At 41.8% G+C, this 23,967-nt stretch overlaps 1 protein-coding gene across 1 annotated transcript in view; it reads right to left on the bottom strand.

Annotated features, from left to right (window-relative positions):
- Window positions 1–6,779: 6,779 nt before the first annotated feature.
- Window positions 6,780–23,967, bottom strand: part of LOC141001332 (UPF0606 protein KIAA1549) — a 38,812-nt gene continuing 21,624 nt past the window's right edge. Inside the window, exons 9-21 of the mRNA XM_073472373.1 lie at window positions 23,347–23,524; window positions 22,235–22,419; window positions 18,075–18,310; window positions 17,134–17,243; window positions 16,169–16,183; window positions 15,537–15,742; window positions 14,110–14,339; window positions 13,837–13,981; window positions 13,414–13,737; window positions 11,643–11,695; window positions 10,650–10,798; window positions 9,872–10,026; window positions 6,780–8,995 (exon numbers count right to left, since the gene is read on the bottom strand). Coding sequence (XP_073328474.1) covers window positions 8,798–8,995; window positions 9,872–10,026; window positions 10,650–10,798; window positions 11,643–11,695; window positions 13,414–13,737; window positions 13,837–13,981; window positions 14,110–14,339; window positions 15,537–15,742; window positions 16,169–16,183; window positions 17,134–17,243; window positions 18,075–18,310; window positions 22,235–22,419; window positions 23,347–23,524 — 2,184 coding nt within the window. The 3' untranslated portion in view covers window positions 6,780–8,797. The remainder of the gene's footprint in view (window positions 8,996–9,871; window positions 10,027–10,649; window positions 10,799–11,642; window positions 11,696–13,413; window positions 13,738–13,836; window positions 13,982–14,109; window positions 14,340–15,536; window positions 15,743–16,168; window positions 16,184–17,133; window positions 17,244–18,074; window positions 18,311–22,234; window positions 22,420–23,346; window positions 23,525–23,967) is intronic.

The raw sequence follows: 23,967 nt of genomic DNA, 5'->3' as shown, positions 1-23,967 counted from the left end.
ATGTCTGTTTTGGTTTTTCAATATGCGCACCAGATATCGGAAAGCAACCCGCAGAGTGATGTTTTTGTACACAAAAGCTGGAGAAAATGGTGAAACAAGATCTGCGTCGGGTCGCCTCTATCAGCAAGACAAATCCAATTTTGGAAAAACGGCAAATGTAGACAAATGAGCAGAATTAGTGTTGGGAGCTCAGTCCAAGGATTCCCTCCCTTTCAGGTTTCCTTTGTAACCCAGCGGTCCTTCATTGTATGCTGAGCGCAGCACACTGCATTTCGCTGATGTCTGCTGATGAGGTTAGCTAAACTCCAGCAGGAACACGAAGGGAATGAGAGTAAAAAAAAAGCTGTTAATCTGGATGGAGTATTCATAATAAACCATCGACAGACTCAAGATAATCTACTTCAGATGAGGATGAAATTTTGTGGCCAGTGCAGTTGTTTGTGATGGGAAGCAAGTAGTCTGATGAAATGTAAGATTTCTGAGAATGTGGTGAGAATGTTTCAAAGCGGACTCCCAGTCGAGTTCACTGGTGCCCAAAATGTTTTGGATCCTGTGGTTGTTCCATAGATGCCCTCAGATACAGACACAAGTTCTGAGGTTATTTATAGAGTCAGTGTTGAGTCACGGCCTGTCCTTTCCACACTAGGTCCACAGAGATCACGCTAATGATACTTTTTGCTCCAACAGTAATAAAACAACTCCCCTCCACAAGAAGCCGATTTGAAGAAATCTTCCAAAAAAGGCTGCAATCTTAGAACATGGATGAATAGAATAAAAAAAAATACTGTGCAGGTCATTTGTGCAGTCAACACTGATCTACAAAAGAACAGTCAGACCAGACTAAATACACCCCTGCAGTGTCCATCTGCTGACCAAAACAAAGCTTTTAAAGAAATAATGGCCTCACAGGATTATCTGCTGATTACTGTCCGGACGGTATAGTACAGTGCATGCATAGAAAAAATGTATGACTGTGAATGTGAAAAACACACGCATCATTTTAAAAAAAACTCTTTTCAGCCAGTTTGACAAACACACCTTCTACCCCCCTTAACCTGCCTCTATCTGCACAGCAAGTAATAAAACATGAACAGGTGTGGTACAGGAAACAGGTCAGATGCACTTGGTGAAAGGTTTCACTGTACATACTGCAGAAGTCTCCTCTCCCTCCTCACTCACACTAACAGTAACAGTGGCCTGGCTCAGCTTGCCAGAGCTGCATTCTGCTGCTGCTGCTGCTGCTGCTGACTGCTCTGAATCTGTCCAGAGGTCTGCAGGACAGCAGTGCAGAGAGATCCAGTGTCCGCCAACAGGGATTAACGCTGTCAGATGATCAGCTGTGGCATACCGGGCAGCTTTCTAAAGTTTAACAAAATACCTCCGCGACAAACAAAATGCCTGAACTACATTTAGTGCACCAGTTGGGGAAGGTAACTAAATACATGTTCTCAAGCGCTGTACTTAAAGGGTAGCTCCACCAATTTTACACATTAAAGTGTATTAACAGGTCTTCAGGAGTTCTGTTGTGCATGTGAAAAAAGAAGTATAAAGTCTTTTGTGGCTCCAGAGGAAGCTGAATGTAATCTGATGAATTGCCTCCAGTGACGTTGCATTGTGGGCAATGTAGTTGACAGTCCACTGGTATAACATTGTACTCCAATAACACTGTTGACCTCATTATGGACTGTTCAAAAACAAATAATCAAAATGGATACAGCAGAACCGGAGATATCACCTTTTTTATTCCACGCATTCCTCTTCCTTTTCACAACCTGGTGCCTACATTATCCACAATGCAGCGTAACCACTGCCTGACATCATTGGAGGCAATTTATTAGATTACTGTTGCTTCCTCTGGAGCCACAAAAGGCTTTATAGGGGAGAACAGGTACAGTTGTAACACTTTGACACTTCGAATGCCTCCAATCAAAAACAAGCTACAGCGATTTCACTCACTCTGCATGTGCTCAGTTAGATTGTGTTCATGCTGACAAAGAAGGAGCCACAATTGAAACTTCCAGACAAAGAGAAATGTGTTTTTTAGGTAAAAAATTAGCTTTTCTATCAGATATACTTACTTGGATGATGTCCTGAGATCAAACAAGTATTACTAGTGTCACTGTTTTGTAAGCTAAAAATAGAAACGGGTAACATGTGTCGAGCTAGCAGTCAAGCTAGCTAGTTCACATGAGCTGAAAACATGATTGGTGATACGCCTTGTTCCAACTGTCCCTGAACCTAGCTTGATTAGTATTTTAAAATCCTAAAGGCCTACATAAACTAGATTAGCTAGCTAGCTAATACTTAAACACAGTGTTACATTAGTTGACACACTGAAGTTTGGAACATAGCAAATTGGCTACTCCAGTGGGTTTTTGAGTTATTGGGAACATTTGCATAAAGTGTTACAACTGTCCCTGGTCTCCCCTACTACTTTCTTTCACATATGCAGCAGTATTACCTGTATTAGACCTGTAAACACAATTTAATGTGTGAAGTTGGTGGAGTTACCCTTTAAGTACAGCTAATACTTTACTTAAGTATTTCCACGACAGTTGGGAGGCTAATAGTACACGTTTATACTCCACTACAATTATTGAATAACTTTAGTTTCTAGTTACTTTTAGATTTAGATTTATAATAATGAAAAAAATAATCAATAAAATGATGCATTACTATTGGTTAAGATAAAATTAACTGAGCCCCCAAGCTACAAAGTAGTAGCCCACAGTATGAAGTTATTAATTCACCTATACCAGCTGCAACATTACATTAAGACATCAACAATTATAATCCAATAATGGTAATATACGCTATCCAAAAATAGACTGCTGTGCATAGTGAGAACTTTACTTTTGGGACTTCAGGTAAAGTTTTATACTAATATAACACTGTACGTTGTACTTTTACTTGAGTAAAGTTGTGACTGCAGGACATTTACTTTTATACTTGTAGTAGTATTTCTACCCAGTGGTATATCTGAGCACTTTTTTTCACCAGTTTGAGTACCAAAAACCTCTCTGTACATGTTTAAATAATATGAGATAAAAACCATGAAAAAGCTCAGTGATCATGAGTAAATGATGGTCTCTACACCGATATTTTGATTTATAACACTGTAAGGGCCTATGCTTCCTTCATCAAATGAATTCAATCCCAACTGTCACTCCACCACACCTCTTATCAGCCACAATAAACATGCTGAATGTGTCAAACCCTCTGGCGGAGGGGACAACAGTTCGGCTGTGGAAGAAGCCGGGCAGCAGCTGACAGGCAGGATCGGTGTCTGAAGTCAGCTGCCGAGCAAGCGGGGTGCTCTCTTATGAATGACAGCTATTCACCTCCCCCCCCCCGAACATCACATGAGCGCTGCCTCCTACTCAGCACAGCGCAGCACAATATCACATTGTGTCTTCTGATACAGTAGAGCCTGGTGGGGAGGGAGATGGCGATAACCTGCATTGTGACCTTGAGGATGGAGAGGGTCCACTGGCGACAAACAGTTTGTGTCAACGACGGTTACCTGACCTGACACTGGTGCAGTGAAAGCAGCTACTTTTGGGTCTGACCTCAGAGAAAATATAGTTCTGTGTCATGCAGCAGCAAGTAGGGCAGCACCAGCCACTGGCAAAAGACAAACATCATACTCTTTCTTTCTCTAACCTTCACTCCTCTCTCTCACAGCTGCTTGCTCATCTGTTCTAAAAACAGACGATGCCGGGGGTCCATGCCTCCTGTCTGTTATGTCACATGTGTCTGCTTATGGCACACGTGCGCAAAATCTAACCTTTTTCCGTACAACATTTTGTTTCTGCTTTGAAATCGGCCTCTCACAACTCCGTATCCCCCTTTTTCTGTGTTTCCTGACGCCAACATCAGACAGAGAAATGAGAAAATGACCCAATTACAGAGCAAAGATAACCTTCAGTGGGAGGGAGAGGGAGCAGAGGAGGATGATGATGGGAAAACAGGAGAGGGGGTCAGCGTTTAGGCAGGAAAAACAGCTGCAGTGACATCATCACCACTGGATTTGTGGTGATAAAAAGATGATAGAAGCAGCAGAAATGTGTGGAGAAATGTGTAATGTTTGAGTAAACTGTGACTTCTCCATCCCCCTGTGAAAATTCATACACACAAGTGAGACTCGGAGTGGAAACAGTGACATCCTGCGGTGACAGCAGTGCCAGTTGGCACACAGCTGGACGCTGCAGAAGATGCCTGGCTGCTGCAGTGTCTCCGTTCGCCCAACCGATCCTGCTGCCTGCCAATCGATTCGCAGGCAGCAACTCTGACTGACGCTGTGTAACGACGCGGCATGCACAGCGTTGCATAATAAAAAAGCCACGCTGCTGGTAAACAAGGAGGGCGAGGACCACATCCTCCCACTGCAACACCACTGCAACTGAAATCCTCGTCATCAGACCACAGGAATGTGTGTTTCTGACAGCCAGCTGGAGGAACGACATGTGCTGTGCTGTCCAAGTGTGCACAGATGCTGTACATACAGCACACACATGTCAGCATCAAGCTAAGTCCACAAACATACACCTTGGAAACGATAACAAACAGTGTGGAAAGACATCATTGAGAAACTCTTCCTAATGCATCCATAAATTCCTGAGATGTGACTCCATACAGGACACACACACATACACAGACACACACAGCAACACACAGTCACAGTGAACAGCAAGCTGATAGCAGTCTACTCACTTCTGAATCCTGTGCTGGGATCAGAGAACAGGCAGTTATCCTCTTTGTCTCATCTGTCAGAGGATTTGTCTCACACTTGTCCTCCTCCCTGCCCTGCTGCGTGTCTTTCTGTCTTTCAACCGGCAGACAAAAAAAAAAAAAACGAGAGTGAGTGGCTAAAGACAGAGAGAGAGATCTGCAGTGCTGGAACTCTGTCACTGTGCTAATGCCTGGATCTGCTCTGCCTCCCTCTCTGTTGCTCTCCTCCCTCCCTCCTAGCCTCAGAGTTTTCTCCAAGGTCAGTGGGTAGAAGTGCTTATTTGACTCCTCCCTTAGTGGACAATTGCTTCCCTCCTCATGCTCCCCCTTCCTACACACACACACACACACTCATGCCCTCCTACAGGCTGGACACCCGGGCAGTAATTACCGTCATGATCCAGATTAACTCCTGGGTGTGCTCTTGTTGTGCTACGCTGGGCCGGGCTAGACTTGGCTAGCTGAGCCGGGACAGGACAACACACAGACAGGATTACTGTGTGTGTATGAGGACAGGGGGTGGGGGTTGTTAGACCCCACAAGGAGGGCCAGGGGCAGACAGACAGGACACTCCTAAGCTGGACAAGAGAGGTACAGAATGAGAGAAAGATACTGAATATAAGGGCAAAAAATGAATCTATAGGAATCTGTGAAATGGACACAAGCGCTGGAAGTCATGGAAGAGACCAGAGTTAAACAGCTTAAGAGCAGCAGGAGATCAGACCCAAAGAGACAAAGCTGCAGCAGGAAGCGATCACCTGAATAGTCAATAGTCAACAATGCTCACTGCTTGAACAGATACCAGATAATTTCCTCTGATCCGAGTGCTACATGAATACAATCAGGCTGTGAAAAGATCAACAGGGCGACTCTTCTCCACCCCCTTGCAGCTTGACATCAGGAGCCTTTGTTGATCATTTAGCTGCTTCACTCAGTGGCTTTAGATCCTGTGATGGGATTAAAGGAGAGAAGCGTCTGATGGGATGAGACAGAACTCGATACAAGAGCAGGAAGTGCTCCCTCACTACAAGGAGCTCACAACAAGACTCATAGCTAATGACAATGATTGACACCAAAGTGAGCTATATCTGAGCCACTTCATTAGGATGGGGCAAATGCTGCCTTGCTACCGGTAAAAGTGCAAAATTTGTTGTTGTACACATGCTGGTTTCCATTTATATCTCTATATTCTTATTTTCTCTCCCTAAAAACAGCCCTCGGTGTCACACTTTCAAATGTTGAAACACAGTCTCGAACTGTGGCCACTGGCTTGTGACAACTCAACTAGCGTCCCTTTCACTTCACAATATGAAAGTCAGATCATAAACACGTGATGTGAACGTGTAAGACACACTTAGTGAAATGTCAATGTAGTACGTAGCCTATCACACGTACAAATGTGAACGCACCAGTGGTTTGCAAAAATGTTAACTTCCAACATTTTCTCATTGTGACCGGATGCCAGTGTATATGAGAAGCTCCAGTGATTGACAAGGAATAATTAACCCGGCATCACATAATCATACACGTTCCACTTAATTTTTTCATGACATTTCCACAGTTTCTCCTCATATAACAACCTCTTTTCAGAGACTAATAGAAACATCCTCAGGCATTGGTTACATCATCCACAGGCAGGGTGCAGTCTTTGTTATGAAAAAAAAAAGCACGTTTTTTAGTTGTGCTGTACTGACACCCTCTGGCTGTTTGTGGTAAGTACAACACCCGTAAGAGTGCTTTTGATATTGAATGAATGGCATGAGATATGATATGTTTGAGCTTTTCAACTCCAAATAAAAATGTCCAAAATGATTTTCACCTCAGTATGGAGTATAAAAGTATACAAAGTATACTGGTGCCACTGTCTGGTCTATTAATGTAATGGTGATAATGTGTCAGAAGAACTCAAAAGATAATCAAAGCTTCACAAATGATGTCAACACACCCAAAACGTACCCAGTCTTATGAAGATAAAACCCAAGGACAAGTCCAGCGACAATTTCTTTTTTGTATTTCAAGAATTTTGGAACAGCATGCGCAAAAACAAGCAAAAGAAATACAATAATTAAGCATGCAACATCAATCAAACATAAAGTTGGGCCAGCCAACGGATCATTTTCACAAAATACAAGACATAGAAAATAGATGCACAAAACAACAACGCCCAAAAAATGTCATAATAACAAAAAAGAACTGAGGATGAACATGAGTGGATGGGCTGTTGTTACAGTACAGAACCAGCAGGTGGAGGCAAACAGTGTGAGATTGGTGACACAGAACATGAACATGAGTTGAAATGGAAAACCAGAAACAGCTCAACAGCCATGATGTCATATTTACATCTTTTATGGTACTAAATATTGTTGTAATCACAACCTTGGATACTTTGTGACAGGATGAATGACAGTAAAACAGGATGCACAGAGAATCTGGTCAGGTGAGTCCAAAAGGCACATCACGTTGCAAATAAGGATGGGAGGTACGCTCTGGTAACATCTGCAGAATGCTTCGAGTCACTGCCAAACGCTGGTGCTGGTGTAGGAAAGATTTGTAATCCGTCACATAACACTGGTAAACATATTTCAAGCCCTGCTTTCAAATCCACAGTTTTCTCTTTTATTTCATTTAAATAAAATATCACTTCAGCCCCCAAACATCACAACATGTCGAGGAAGGGTCATGTAAAAAAAAAAAAAAAAAAACTTAGAACAATTTCCAACCAGTACGATGACTAAGAGACATTTAAGGTGAGCCAAATTATATGAGGCAAGGTAAAAACAAAGAATTTACAAAAAGCACATGAACATGACTGGTCGAAGTAAATCACAAATGAAAACATATACAGTACACATTTTTTCCTTCCTGTGCTAACAAAAAGGCAAAGCAAACTTTGAATACTGCATGAAACAGAGATGGTTGTTCAATACAAAATCAATAATGTTAAAACAGATGTACTCTCTGACTGTTCTTCCACGTGATCAATCGAACTGTCTAAACACTGATTTGTCCGCAAGAATCTCTTTTTGAATGACCTGAGCTGTACCGAGTAGTCTGTATACAGTGCATCAAATTACAACCATATACTAAGTATGTATAACTGTCAAAGTACATACTCACATACTTCATTCAGTATTTGTAACACCGTTGTGCCTGTATCTCTAACAATTGATTTCACGGCCATTTCTTCACCCATCCGTTAGCTACTAAACATAAATAAAACCACAGGACATGAATGTGAAGTCCTCAAAAACACAAGTATGTACTGCAAGTCAAGAGGTCAAAAAATATCAACTCAGACTAACTGGGCTACTGCAATAAGTACAGAAAGAATAGGTAGTGTTTATAAGTGGTATTAGTCTCTATGGATGCCCCTGTCTACTGCCTACCGTCTGAACTGGCTTGCTGGCTGTGAACTATGACCTCACTGTAGGCCCGTGCAGTAGATTGGGTCGGGTGAACTACATCACAGTGTCAAGGCATAGCATGGCTCATCATGGCAGAAAACAGGAAGTAGCACCCGATGGTGATAAAGAGGTTAAGGGCCTGCATCGGAAAACAACAAATACCTGTATGGTAGTTAAAGTAATGTAAAAAAAAGACGTGTCTTATGGGGTATGTCTGTTCAGTGAAGGCAGCATGAGAATGAAACCATGACACAGGGTCTGGAGAAATGCAGCAAGAGGTCCAGAATGTGGATCCACATTAGCCATTACTCGGGGTGTTCCTTCCCTGATCCACAGTGAAGTGCAGGACAGACACACAGACAGTCCAGACATGTAGTGTCATCTCATTTCAAAAGGTCCAGCATATACTGTTCATATTGTTCTTCATTTCATTACACCGTCTCTTACTTGACAAACTGCAGCTGATCTGATACTGTACTCGGAAGTGCATCATCAGTTTTTCCTCTTCAGGTAGAAATCTCTATCAGCCACCTCTTCATTTCACTTGAGCAGGACTATCTCTCTGTCAGGGACTTCCATGGGAAGTATTGTCAGATTAGGCGAAGCAGGCAGGCAGGGTCAGTGGCATGACTGGTGAGAGCTACAGACCGGAGGCCGGTGCTTCAGCTGTGGTAGCTTGGCACAGCCACCTGTTTCTGGGAGAGACGCAACAGCTCCTCCCTGATGGCCTTGATTAGAGAGGCGGAGGAGTGGGTAGGAGGAGACGTATCCAGGGGCGGCGGGGCTGACAGATAGCCCACCCCCGAGGTGTCTAGGTGGACAGGGGGTGCTGAGGGCTCCCTGATACCACTTCTGGGCATCTGGAAGATAGAGGACGAGTAGTCAGGACAGTCCAGGAACTGAAGGCAGGAAGGAGAGAGAGGGAGAAAGGGAGGAAATATAGTGAGAAGAAGATAGAGTGAAAATGTAAAAAGTATCAAGTGACAGAACTAGAGAATGAGAGAAGAGAACTAGACAAGATTTTAAGAGCAGCATAGCGCTATGACAAAACTATGCAGAAAACAGAGAGCTTAGAGAATAAAGCTGACATTAATCTGGAGAAAGATCAAAAATAAAAATGTCTGTCTTTTACTTTATACTTTCTGCTTTCAATAGACCCAAGAACATTTGTTCATACTGACAATATTCATCTTTAAAATCAGGTCACACATATACAATTTAATTGTAGCTTTATGCAAATGTTACTCAAACCAGATTAAAAAGTGCATTTGCTGGGGACTATTTTCAGTGGCGGATTGATAAAACATTTGGTGCTCTGGTGAGTATTTACAGCAGCACGGCGGTGTATTACATCTGAGATACACTCAATTTAACTCCAGTGCCCATGTTCATGATACTGTAATGAAGGAACATGCTACCCAGTGTAATGGAATGTCTCATTTATGTGTTTAATAATATATAATGACAATGAAGTTGTATGGCACAGAGGAATAAGATATCAGGTTTTGGATACACACTACTTGATCTTCAACTACTACTTCATCAAGGTTCTTAGGATGATTTTGTTTTGTTGATTTGTTGATGATTGAAAAAAACAAATATCCCTTTAAAAGACAAAAAAATAAATGCAACATAACGAATTTTACAATTTCTTCCTTCCCTTTCATTTGAATGTGTTTTAATGTTTAGCAGACAAGATCTCGGTCCTAACAAAATGAAATCTGTGATTCACTCACTGCATCTTTTTCAGGCTCTGTCCTGGAGAAGTTGTCGTCATGGTAGTGGTTCCAGCCAATGCCTCCATTGTGGCCTGGAGCGGCTCTGACCCCTGCTGGGTAACCATTCATCCGACTGGACAATCCCACCTGTGTAAGATGATGAAGCTGGGCGCCTACACATACAGACACACACACAGACATATCACATCAGAGCTACAGTGCCTGACACTCAATCCTCAGGCAGCCCCTTTAATATACTTTGATGCAATCAGTCCAGTCTAAGAAAGCACTCTGTCTGTCTCTCTGCTGTGCTGCACTCTGTATACTAAATGCCAGAATCCATTTCTATTAGTGTAAGTCACATGATGGCAGCAGCATCACGGCAGCCCCTTCAATAATTTAAGAGAGAGACAAGGCTCTTTCAGTTTCACAGGTTTATGGGAAGGAGGTGTGTTTGTCTGTACTAAGAAAGCGTGCCATGGCCCACATCCAAAGGTGAATGAAACTAAACTCCACGAACAGACAAACACTTTGTTTGAAGACTATATATTGTTAATCTTAAATAATTTGTCTTTTTATATGCAAATGTTTTGTACTTAAATAGAGGTGCTAACAGGGAGCTATGCAGCAGCTGTCCCAGGGCTTCATATCGACTTATTACAGGCCCACTTAGTTATTGTTTTCATCTCATGTATTTGAACACATGTCAGAGGAAATTCCTAAGTACAACATCTGAATCCAATTGTATTAGTAGGCATGAAAACAGGTCTATGTTTATATGTGTCTGCATGTGTACCTGTAGTTCCCCCTACTGGTCGCGGTCTGGCAGATGAGGGGAGCTCATCAGCGTACAGGCCCCTGCTGGAGTACAGGCTGTCTGGCTGGAGCTGCTCACATTGTCCCGCTGTTTCTCCTGGTGGCAGGTAGCTCGAGCCAAGGCCCTGCCTGAAACACAGAGAAATGTATTTTCTTTAGTGATTTAATGACAAATGTGCTGTGTGGAATTCTTCTCAGTTGCAGTCTCTACTACACTGTCATATCAGCAGAACCAGTCGTCTGTCTCCAAATCAGCACTTTCTACAAAAGCAGTGATAACTTTGGCAAAGCATGCACAGTGCTGCATAAAATGTTGTATGCATCTACGAGGCCAGATCTAGTGGACAAGTCATACAATCTATGCCACGTGTATATGCGTGGGTGTTTGCTTGCAGGACCACTCCAACAACAGGACTGTCTGTCACCCCGCCTCTACAATATCTTCTACTATACTTGTAACAAACATAAAAATGGTCTCAAACAGCTCATAGTCTCAAACCTTTCCTAAAATTTCCAACCACAAAGTCCAAACAAGTGGCCGACAGCTGCTGCTCAAATGTCCGGTGGTGATAAGTCGTTTGACCACAAATAAATTATTTAGGTTTCCTTTTGGCTGCTCTGCTCTCCACAAAATGAACTGACTTCATCAAAAACATTTGCCGCTGTGTTATGACATGAACGTGTTAGTGTGTATTGGTCTTTTTGGAGCAAGTTAAGGGACCACTGCTTGGACCTGATCCATTAAACCAATAAAATAAATATGACTTTTCATTTGTTATTAATGAGGCCCCGACTCACTTGATGCACCTAAAGGGAAAACATTTCTCCTGGTCAAGTGGTGGAAATCAGGCTGTACTGATCAATAGGAAATCATTTTGGTGTCGGAAGAAGTGGATGTCAAATAACCATATTATTTATTAATCTATACATGAATACTCGTCTCGTCTGAATTTTAATCGTCCGATATACTAACCTTGGTATCAGGCCTTGGACAGAAGGAGGGGATATGGCCAGCTCAGTGAACCTCTGGAGAAAACAAGGAAGGAGAACGTTAGTGACAAAGCAGTGAAAAAGACAGAAAGAGGGAATTTAAACTTCATGACCATTTAAATTTGTGGCTCTCAGGTATAATCAACTTATAAAATATTCAACAAACTCTACATGTCACAGCTTTCATACTGTATCCAGATAGCAGTACTGTGCCTACTGCTATGCATGTTGAGGAAGTGGAGCTCACTTCATATACTGTAGCATGGTTTTCTTGGATAGCCTTCGTTTTTTTTACAGCTGGCCTTATTAAAGCTAGCATATTAAAGCACTGAACCTGCAAAGGCAATACCAGCAAACAGCTTTTTACAGCTCCACTGCTCGCTGTTAAGTCTCTCTCTATATTTGTCACCTGGGGAGATGACTGCTGTTGGCCTATAGGGGACGGAGTAGTGATTAATGTATGTGGATAGCTGTAAAATGCAATTAAGTATGAATGTGAAAGAACGCAAGTGAGATATTCAATTACAACAGTGGTAATTAAGCTAAAATCAAGATAGCAACATAGTTTAAGTACCATAAAACAATTAAACCATGAAATAATATACTTTTATTTTTCCAATGAGACTAGAACACAAGGTTGTGTCTCTAAAATACAGTACTGATGAGGCCTCACTGCTAATCTTATCTGATGGATTTAATGGTCAAAAACCTTTACAGCTTCCTGTAACACTAACATAACGCTCTGCCATCTCTAAACAACTCATAACTTTTATTCTCATACAACACCCACGGGTACTGAAGCTTTATTTAATTTTGGCTCAGCTCTACCCTTCAGCTTGCACTTCAGGGAAGAGGATATGCTATACATAATTTTGTCTCTTGGCAGTCCCCAACATCACACGAAACACTACGAACAAGTGTGCCACACATGCACTGTATTATGGACAAAACACCACATGTATTAACAAACCCAGCCCAACAAACTGTGGCACTGCATTAATCGGCCTTTGTATGGAGCTGCTTTGCACAGACCTCTCTTCAACAAATAGTCTAAACACTGATGTATGTATGATGTATTTTCCCTCCTAAATATATATATTTTAATTAATATAAATACAGAAGTAAACACTGAGCTTATTATTCAGAGCCGTGATATGACTATACCGTCTTTGAAACCAGCTAACACTGACAGGAGCTAATGCCGATCAAGCATATGCAGGGTATATTACTGTAGAGTCTTAGGAGCTGTAGATAGCTGACGGGGGCTGCAAGGTCGCAGCTCCATGGGGTGACAGATGGAGGAATACTTAACTGATTAGTTTGCTAAGAGGACATGATTAAACTGGAAGCTATAGGCTTCATGCTGGGAATGAGCCGAAAAAAACTTGAGAAAGCGAGGAGATAGTGAATACAGAGGATTTTACATGTGTCTATTTGCTGTTTTACTGTTACAAACTTAAACAGGAAGTGTATTTCACTAAGGCCATCCCCAGATTAGTAAAATGAGCAGATGCATGACAGAAAACAGCTTACAGGTTCTTGAACTAGCAAAAGCTTTGATACCATAGATGACCAATTTTTTGGACAACTATCTTGTACATTTGAAACCCTATATTACATACTGTTTACATTTACACATTCCCCCCAAGTTTTTGATAACAACGTTTGAGGGATCACCCCAAAAAATGTCTGTGTGTCCGCTTTCATTCCCTATTATCAGTATCAGTCAGGCTCTACCAGGGACGGATACTTACACTTGGGAAAGGGCTAAGAGCTGGGAACGAAGGACCCCAAGGTCTGGGCCCGCGGCCTGGAGGGCTGGAGGCAGGAGGGTTAGTGTTGACCCCTGGGAGAGTGATCCCTGCTGTGCTGCCCTGAGAGGTGGGTGACACTAGGGCAAAGGCATCGTCCAGCAGGGAGTGCATCTGCTGCCGCGCTTCCTCGATAGAGGGCTGTGGGGGCATGTAAGGGGGTGGGGGAGGGGCATGGCCAGGAGGAGAGGAAGCTGGACCTAGGAAGACGTCATCAGTGGGGGAGGGGCTCCTGTGAGGGGATCCTGGGCCTTGGTCAGGGTCCGACTGGAATAAACATGACACATTTATGGACAGTTAGAGACGTAAGGGTTATACTCTATATTTGAGATGGTACAAATGTCATGATTCTTCTGTACTACTCACCACGTAGGCCACATTATTGACCCCAGGACATTTTCTGTAAGCAGCATCACCATCTTCAGTGATGAGGTGGTCTTTGTCTGCTTCCATCATGCCTCCATTCAGCTGGTCCTTCATCCTCTGTTTGGGAGAGCGCCTCCCTCGACAACTGAGAAAAAGATGGAGACATGTTAATTTATTTGAGTATTTTTTTATCTGCTTTAAGCCCCACACACCCATATACAAAGATCAACTTGTCCAAACAGGTTCAATGACCCAAAACATCCTCATCCTAACCTTTTCTTGGATCCCATCAAGATGGAGGCCATCTGGGCATCTGGATCCAGGATCTTATCGATCTGTGTCTGTGCTTTCTGATAGATGCGATCCTGCTCCTTCGCATCTGCGTGGCCGCTAGTCATGTCATCCATGGTAGGGAAGTCGTAGTGGCCTTTCCTCTTGGCACGCAGACGTATCTTGTTACGGTGGTGCTCGATCTCTGATTTGTGCCTCAATGCTACCTGTATCTGAGGAGAAAATGACTTCATTAGACAACAACTTAGACAAATCTGCTAGGATTCCACTAACTGCAGTGGTTCCCAAACTTTTTCTTCAGCGACCCCTTTTCTATCATTGAGTAAATTGACGATCCATGACTAAGTGACATATTTTATTCAGCATTTTTCATACGATATTCAGGTCATAACATCAGTGCTGAACATCTGATTAACTATAAAATAACAAAAGGAATTTTGTGTAAAATGAGCGATTTGAATGAATTTAGAGGAAATTATTTGCTGTGAATATTATCGGAGATGAGTTTTCCTGATGTTTTTAGGAACATTTTATGCAATTCTCTATCTGCACTATGTATTCTTTTTATTTTAAATAATCATACATATTTAATGGGCTTCTTGTTTGACAAATTCTGTGTTTTCTTATCCCTGACACTTGGCCATCATACTACTAGCACTGAGGTTGTTTTAACTGCGTACCTTGCTAATACATGAAAGCTGGTTTAGCAGAGAGCGAATGCTCAGTGAATATAGCATGTATTAAGGTCTTCACCATGCCCTTATCCTGTGAGATTTTTTTTTACAATTCATATCTTAAATAATAACCTAAATTAATAAATGCTGAGATATAGGCTTACAGTACATTTATATAAAAAGTTTCTAACACCTCTTAAAACTAAGAGGCCCCCCCATAAAGCTTTAGCTGATAGGGGTCAGGACCTGCAGCGAGTTAAGACTTGAATAAGCAGGATGCCAATAATTCATGCAGAATGAATATCAGGAACTACAGCAGCATCAGAGAATAAATGACATTGTGTCTATTTCAACCAGTAAATTAGTGAATTTCAATTTTTCAAAGGACTTGCATCACTTTCATCTGCTCCTACTAGGTTTTCTGTATTGCACTGATAAAATAATTCATGGCTTTGATGCTTCTTTACTCAAGAACAAGTCAATTTGGGCTTGGAACGCTGTACTTTACTCAAATTTCACAGGAGTAGATAACAGTGTTGCCAGTTCTCTGCCTTTTTAATCTAAACCATGTTTTCTGCCTTTTTTCAATGTGGATGCACTGACACATTTTCAAGCAAAGAGTGCCATTAGTGCCAGCATGCTCCATCAATGAAAAGTCCTTTGACTCAAAAACATTTAGATGAATTTATTTGCTAAAAAAAAGATATGCCAAGCAAGAATTTTAGAGGAGCAAACCTCTTTGTTGATTTGGTTGGTGTCAGACAGTTTGCCATTGATTGGAGGGCTGTGCAGCGGTGGGACAGGCATGGGCTGCATGGCGATGAGCTGGACTTTGTTGGGGAGTCTCCTGCTTGCATCTGCAGCACGAGACATCCGGTCAACATGTTCAAAGATGGCGGCTGAGGACAACTGCTCATTTGTACCATTCATAGGAGGTGGACCTGAGGAAGGAGGCAAGAAAGTAGAAAAACAGAGGTCATAACTCTGTCAGCGCAGTGTAGACACTGCAAGTCTAAAAGCTAATGCTGACTTAAACCAGGGGACAGAGCACAGACAACTACTGCTAAACATTTACCTTTTTCAATTGACATGACTATGTTCGAGCTACAACTCACAACAAGAAGCATGGAGTAAATGTTTCTGGTGGTAAAGTGAAATGAACACTGAATTCTATTTGCAAACTTTATTTCAATCAATGGCGTTGCCTTTGTTTGTGAAGTTGATTGTCTCTACACTGTGACTGACAGCTCAGCAGACAGTGATGGATGGTGAGAACAAGCTCTGCACAAAACTACCACTGAAACAAACACACAGCTGCTGGAGGTCAAGCCTCAGGAGACACAGACGGAAAGAGGACAAACTCTTACCAATTCTATTCTTCCCTGCAAACCACAACAGAAAGGAAAAAGAGTTTCATTAAGTCGAAGGAGATCAAATAGAAGAACCTATGGTAGAAGAAGTTACTGTTATGTAGATAACAAAACAAAAACAGCCTAGTAAACTGAGGTCTGGCCACCGTGAGTGTTGTTTAAACTTTTAGAAATGAAAAGAAATATAAAATGGAGTAGCAAACAGAGAGAGGGAAAGGAAAGTGAGTTGTGTGGGAAGATGCACTTCTAAAGCTGATAAAAGCATCTTTTTGTGTCAGAGACGAGACAGGAAGGTTCTGATGAGCAGAAAACACACTCTGATCAAAAACACAGGCTGAATGAGCAAAAAGACAGACGCTTCATTACATAATACTGAGCATGTCTCATATACAACCCACTTCTAAACATTGTGGCAAAGCATATACAGTCCCATGGAGAGATTTATCAAAAACAAAACAGAGACCATTCCTGCGTGGGTGAGTCAGGCTGCAGACTGTGTGCCTGACTGCCTCTGGCTCCAGCACGTACTCTCTGAGTGACATTGCAGGCTTGAATCTATCAACAAGCTGTCAGATGAAGTAACTTCAGCTATTTTTCCCCCCCTATTCCCTACTTCCTCCTCTGTCTGGACTTCTTTCCACCACAGTAAAGAGTTCCAACCAGGTGTTTCTTTACCTTCACTGTCCCCCTCTCTAATCTACATGTCACTGATTGGGTTGACGCAGCACTTTTCCCCAGTCTTTGTCTTTTTTCATCACTTTAGTCTCCCCTGCCCTGAATCTGGCCCTCTTGTCAATCAAATCACACAAGCTTTAGTTGCTCTCTCTTTATCTCTCTATGTCTGCCCAATCCCTTCAGTTTCCTCCTTCCCCTCCCCCTTAGTATTCACTCTCTGTGTTTGGAGGAGTGATGTGAGCGTTGCCAAGGCCACTTGCCATTTAAAACATTGATGGGGACTTTACGGGTCTGCTTGCTGTCGTTGGGCGTGGCGTGGGCTCTCAAGTTCTCCTCGGTTGATTCCCGCTCGCTGGAATGGTCACTTACCACCGAGTCACCGTCAGACGGCGAGATCCTACCCAGAGAAGACACGTATGAATAATAGAAGCCCAAGAACACACTAACATGCTGAATTGCCATGCATGAATGAAAAAGAGAGGTAAAAGCTGGGGGGAGTCTTCTAAGAAATGATTATAAGATTTAAAGCTTTAGAGTATTTCCACTAGCAGAATAATTACATTCCCAATTATTTCTCTGGTACAACTAACAAGTGACAGTAAAAACCAACAGGTATAAATAGTATTAGTAATAGAAGTGTTTTGATGTAATATGGGAGATGTTGGTAATGGACTGAAAATATCTCTATGAAACCCTGCTATTTTTTGGAACTAGTAAATATATTACATGCATTTTCTCATAACTTAATATAAATGATATAGACCAACTGACAGAATGCAAGAGTGACACTCCTTTACTGTCTAGTGCATAAATAATTGATCAGAGGATCTGCCAAAAGCTTTTTTGTCTGGTTGACTGACTGTCCCAGATGAGGTGAGTAAAAAATCAGAGCGATGGGCTTCAAAACAAGCCCTGTTAAACATCTAAATACATTTCTAAATGTCTGTATCAGGTAAAGGGTTTAAACCAACTGTGAGTAAGCAGATTTTGCGACAAAGTTCTGCATCAAGAGAGACAAAATATAATCAGAACCTAGTGTCTGTAAAACACTAGTCTAAAATGGACTGCTAGTGCAAATTCAGGGCCTCTTCTTGGTTTTCTGTTACGTCACCCCTGACAGCTTAACCTACATAGACAACTGATGCAATTTAATGTTCCCATTTCTTCATATTCATTTGAAATCATCGTAAACAGTTTCTCCTGCAGCGCACTAAAAAGGAGCACTGACCTGTCTCGTCTACGACCGCTGCGGGACGCCTTGGTGGAGGAGGCAGAGTTTTTGGATATTGGAGTTGGAATCTCCCCATTCTCAGATGGACTGAGGCCATCTTTAATGGACATGGGCAGGGGTCCAGGGCCAGGCCCTGGCGGGACGGGCTCCTGAATCACCATTACGTCATCCTTACCCTGCTGGCCAAGGTGCAGCTTGGCAAAGTCAAAGCCTTTCACACTGGGAGCCTGCAACTGAGGGGCATAAGAGATGGAAAGAGGGGAGGAAAAAAGGAATGGAAAGAAAGGTGGAAAGACATGTGGCAGAAGCTATTTAATGACAGGGACATCTTCAATAATATGGTAATCATCATTTTGAAGTGGAATCATTAATCTGCGGTTTAAACCACAGTGGCAGATTTAAATTCTCTCTGGACCAAGAGTTGTGAGTGAGTGAAGTGACATCCAGACTGATGGACAGACGGGTTTTGAGTACATTATTAAGCTGATGACTGATAGATGGGTCTCCATGAGGGAGACTCAGACAGACAGGCATCAATGAATAAAGAGACAGAATATGAGGAAAAGCGACAAAGAGAGGTGTGGGAAGACATTGAGCTGCTTCCTTCCCTTTGCAGTGGCGGGGGATGGAAGCAGTGAGACTGTTTGAGCGAAAAGCCCCCGGGACTTTCAGGCAGCAAAAGAAGTCAACAGAGGATGCCAGATCTCTACTCAAACTCTGGTCCTGCAACACTGAAATGTGTATACAAGAGAGGGTAGGAGTGACATGACATGTTCCTGTTAAATCTCTCAATTATACGTGCACTTGCTGACTTTACTGATGCAAAACTGTCTGGCTTAGGAAAGACTTGTTGGTATAAAACTGCTAATCCAGTGTGATGCTTGCCAGTATGAAACTGCTAATCCAAACACACACAGAGAGAGAGAGAGTGTGTGTGTGTGTATGTTTGTGTGTGCTGCTCTCCACGGCATACAAACAAGGCCAGCCATTGAAAAAGCTGCAGCTGAAATAGGAAGAGCTGTTTCATTATAATTAAAACTGAATGAAAGAAAACACACAGCTACTGATATCTCCCACACATTACACTTGCTAATTACTACTTAGCCTGGTTTAATAGTAAATTGGGGAATAACAACAAACAGTTGATACACATAAAATGACTTTACAACACAGATTCCTCAGGATCTAAATACTATAAACACAGCAATACTTCGGTCCATGGGGAAATCCAATATTATGTGTCATACTGGATTTCCTGTTTCTGGACATCACAACCGGGTCAAGCAGGATCCTACTGTTTATTAACGCAAACACGCACTAGTCGCTATGGCTACAGAACAACATATACCTCCTCCTTGGCTCTCCTCCCTTTAGTTATCACTTTAGTTCTGTCTTCTTTCTTCATCTCCCCTGTTTTCATTATCATTGATTTGCTCCCTTGTCTCCTTTGCTCTTCTGGTTTCTTTTTGAAGCTCTCCTTTGCCTTATCTTTGTCCTCGTCTTCTTCTTCTTCCTCTTCTTCTTCTTCTTCTTCTTCCTCCTCCTCCTCTTCCTCTTCTTCTTCCTCCTCACTGCTCATACTCTCTTTGCTCTTAGAAAGAGCTACTGGACTCTAAGTAGAAGTAATGATGAATAGCATAAATATCTGGGCTGTGCTCCAGTACCCATACTACCATACTATTTAGTGTGCCAAAAAAAGAATCTAGTACATCCCAATAAATAGTGTGTCAAATGCAGTATGCCAAAAATACCAGGAGGTCCTACTGCATCCAGTCAGATTTTTTAGTATGCAAGCCAGCATGCTTTTCTGGACATTCTGACCCACAATGCTCTGTGCGGACAAAGATGCAACACATCAACTGAGCCAGCGACAGATGACAGCTGCTGTCAATTTTGCATACTTTTTCTTTTTACTTAAAACTATATTTATGAGCAAGCTAGTCAAAGTTCAAGGCACAATTTTATAATGAAGTAGTAAGTCCCAGTTATGCATTCTGCATGTAGCAGTACGTATTTTATAAGGGTAGATGCAGAACTTACAGTAAAAAGAAATATGCTATATTTTATGCTATATGTATATGCTTTGGAACACTGCTATCGAGTGATGATGCTATTGTCTCTGTATGCAACATATGAAAAAGAAAATCAAAAGCTCCACCATTAACTATTGACTACTTTATATAACTGTGCAGGATTTGAACAACCACAGCAAACACATAAACTAGGTCTTATCTACATCTGCTAGAAACCACCAGACAATGCTCTGTACCTTCCCTCTTTTAACCTCCTTCTCCTCCTCCTCTTCTTCCTCCTCCTCCTCTTCCTCATACTCCTCTTCTTCTTCCTCATACTCCCCCTCACTAAAATCTATATCCTTTCTAGTTGGAGGGAGAGTCTGGAGAAGGGAGGTCGTTGATTCTCTGAATGAGGTAGTGGACTGAGAGAGGGGGGAGTGGTGTTCAGTGACAGATGATTGTGTTAAGCAGAGAGAGCAGGCTAAGTGAGTGTTACTTCTGCACATTAGATTTATTGCATCAAATCAACATGGAATGGTTTAGCGTTGAAGTTCAGCTCAACCGAGAAAAAATGCAAGTTGGGGGAGAAAGATCAACGATAAGTCAGTAGGATGGAAAAAACACAAACCATCAAAACAGGGAACATTAATGATGGCAGCCGAGGAAGAACACTGCAAGTGTGTGCTCATCACACAGAGATCCAGTTACTGTTGAACCATGGAGATTTCAAAGCTCTGCTATTGTTGTTGGTCAGGGCAGCACAGTAGAGATGCAACACACCTGTGCATTTGTTCTACATGTCTCCTTCACATTAATTTATCATTTATCATTTATCATCATAAATAAAAGCCACCTTGAAATTGCATCACACATGATGACCTTGGGACTGGAACAAAAGTTAGTCTCAACTAAAAAGGCTAAAACACTGCATGATAGCTGGGCTTTTACATGTTGGGCTCGATTTAGGCATTGGTATTGCTTTCAGTTATCACAATAAATTAGCATTACTATATAGTATATTATATACTTGACCCTGTTAAAGTGAACTTATGTGTTTTCAGACTATATAGCCGTTTTATCATTATTTATTAAAACATTTTATTCATCAGGATGTACATAATCTCAAATAAGGGACCTCAAAGAACAAAATACATTTCTCTTGTGTCAATTAACTTCAGGGCAAAACGTGCTTTAAAGTGAAAGAGGCATTACGAAGAGATGGAACAGCTCCATCACAGCCACATGTCCTTCTTTCTATTTCAAGTGAAGGCAGAGAGGAAGGACAAGCTTTTCATAAAATTAAAATAAAATGAGACAAAGGGGAACTGAAGGGCAGGCTTGTTGGTGCATTAAGCGAAAGAGGATGTAAGAAAACATCAAAACAGTTTTAAATAAAAGAGCAGCCATTTTTATGTACTAGCAGCATCGTGACTTCTAATTTAGCCCATGTCCTTTAATAAGTCTCTCTTCTGGGATCATTAAAGTTTTACTCAGCCCCATCTAAAAGAAGGAATGAACTCCAGACTCTGCGCAGTCCCATTCATGGCAATGACTGATACACCTAATTAATTATCTGTTCATTTGGATATAAAAGGGATCTCATTTTTCCGGCTTTCCACATCAGCTACCTTGAATCTTTCTATGCAGGATACAGTAATGTTTGGAGAACTGGTTTGACCATTAACATAATTTAGGATAATATAACCTTAAATACATACAGCAGCAAGTTGTTAATGAACAGTGACTGTCAGCCACCACTGGCCTTTCAGTTTTGAACTGTTCTTAAAATAGATGGTCCAGTGATTTTGGGAGATAAACTCATTCGCTTTCTTGCAGAGAGTTGGAATAGAGGAAAGATACCACTCTCATAAGCGTCTCAAAATTAAACATGTTACATCTTGTTTATTTCATCTGTGCACTCTGTAATTTAAAACAATATGCTGTTGTTTTATGAGCAGTTACATGATGGAACTATTTTGCTCCTAAAATGTCAAACTATTCTTATAATGTCACATACCAACACCTTCACTGCTGATTGTTTTTTCTTCCTGATGACTGATTTAACAACCCTGACTGTGGTGCCAATTTTAAGCACTGACAAAACAAAGTCAGACGTGAAGTCAGACAATGATGGGGCTTTACCTTTTGTCTCTGCTGAATGGAGGTCATGGCATCTGGCTGGAACTCCAGCTTGTCTGTCCGACACAATTTCCAGTACAGGATAGAAATGATGACGATGACCACGACGAGGGGGATCACCACCCCGATGACGATCCACAGGTTGGTGTTCTCAGCATCAGAGGGTGAGGACGTCACCTTCTCTACAGCTATAGAGGAAAAGATTGAGAGCGTTTTCAGTTGAGCTTCAGGCACAAATATGCACATACCATCCATACTCAGTCATTTCATTTGTGTATGTGGGCTATTTGAAGCATATCCTTTAATTCCCTTTAAGGAAATTCACAAACACCTTGGGAATGCAAAGCTAAACATATCATTGGAGTGCTGGCTCTTGTCTCACTGCTCTAATTTTCAATGTAGACCTTCATTAGTTTTAATTAACACTCACTTCTTCCCCTGGGAAAATACCAAAAGAGAACACAGTCAGCACAGACACAGAACTCCCTTGAGGGGCTCTCATTAGGCCTTCATCCCTTGTTTAGATTCTTAATGAGCAAGACAGGCTTTTGGTACAATGTGTACAGGGGGAGGTAATTAGCTCAAATGTTACTATAAACATACAAAGGACCACACAAAGCCAGGAGTTAGCTTGTATCCTTTTTTCTTATTAGGAGTTCAAGAACAATTTTCCTAATAATGAGTCCTTTCTCTTTCTTCCTGTATCAATCTGTTCTCGCACTTGTTTAGCTCTACTTAGTTAAGTACAACTATACCTTGTGAAGCTACCTTGAACTGTGCAATTGACATAACAAAAAGCAACAGCCTATGTAGTACACTGTATTTCAAGTCAAATATCAGTAAAAGAAAACAATGATAACAGTAACAACAATATAGTTAAATTACTTGTTTTAATAAATAGTTGAGTCCATTCTTTTTTGTCTACAGCTATGGGTGAAAACATCATTTCAACTCCATGCCAGCATCTAGAAAATGGCAGTGACTCAGTGCCCTGCTCTACAATTCAGCAATGTGAAGTCTTGCGGACATGGCAGCTTCATTTTAGTTTGTAGACGTGGAGGACCATCATATGCTGTTCTTGAAGGTCAGTTAACTACTATGCAAGAGGTACTCACGCTGCGCCAAAATGCCCTGAACACGATATCCCAAGACGATGGCGGCCCTTTGAACGTCCATGCTGTTGAGGAGGTTGGCTGCTTGAACTGCAGGCATCCTCTGACCACCGGGACCCTCCACGAAATACACTATCTCCAAGGGATGGTCTGCACCCACCAATCGGCTCGCACTTACAACCTGGGAGGGGAATGAAAGGAGAAAGGTACTTTCATTTACCCAACCATCTCCATGAAATCATGTAGTATATGAGTTAATGCAGATGCATCTATACAATAGATTCTATACAAGTCTCCAATACCTAATAGGATGTAAGGCCACCATTTGTTAACAGAGCAACTTTAATCCATGTCTGAACACTGTTATCCAAGTCAAGATAAAAGAGATAAAACTCTGTTTCCCATAAAAGTACAGGAAGTTTAAATCTGGCAATTGGTGAGATCATAGGAGACTCTGACAGCATCCTTGACTTCAAGAGATCGCTTCAGTTTGTTTACTCATGTCTTTGGGGGGGATTAGTTTGTTGGAATTATAGTGAAACATTTATTGTTGCAGTGCCCTATATTCCTTGGCTGTCATACAGTTACACAAAGCAATCAACAGACTGACTTCTACAAGATGGC

This window comes from Pagrus major, chromosome 8 (genome assembly GCF_040436345.1).
Source record: "Pagrus major chromosome 8, Pma_NU_1.0".
NCBI lineage: Eukaryota > Metazoa > Chordata > Actinopteri > Spariformes > Sparidae > Pagrus > Pagrus major.
The sequence above is the reverse complement of the archived record's forward strand: the minus strand, read 5'-3'. Positions and strand labels throughout refer to the sequence as shown.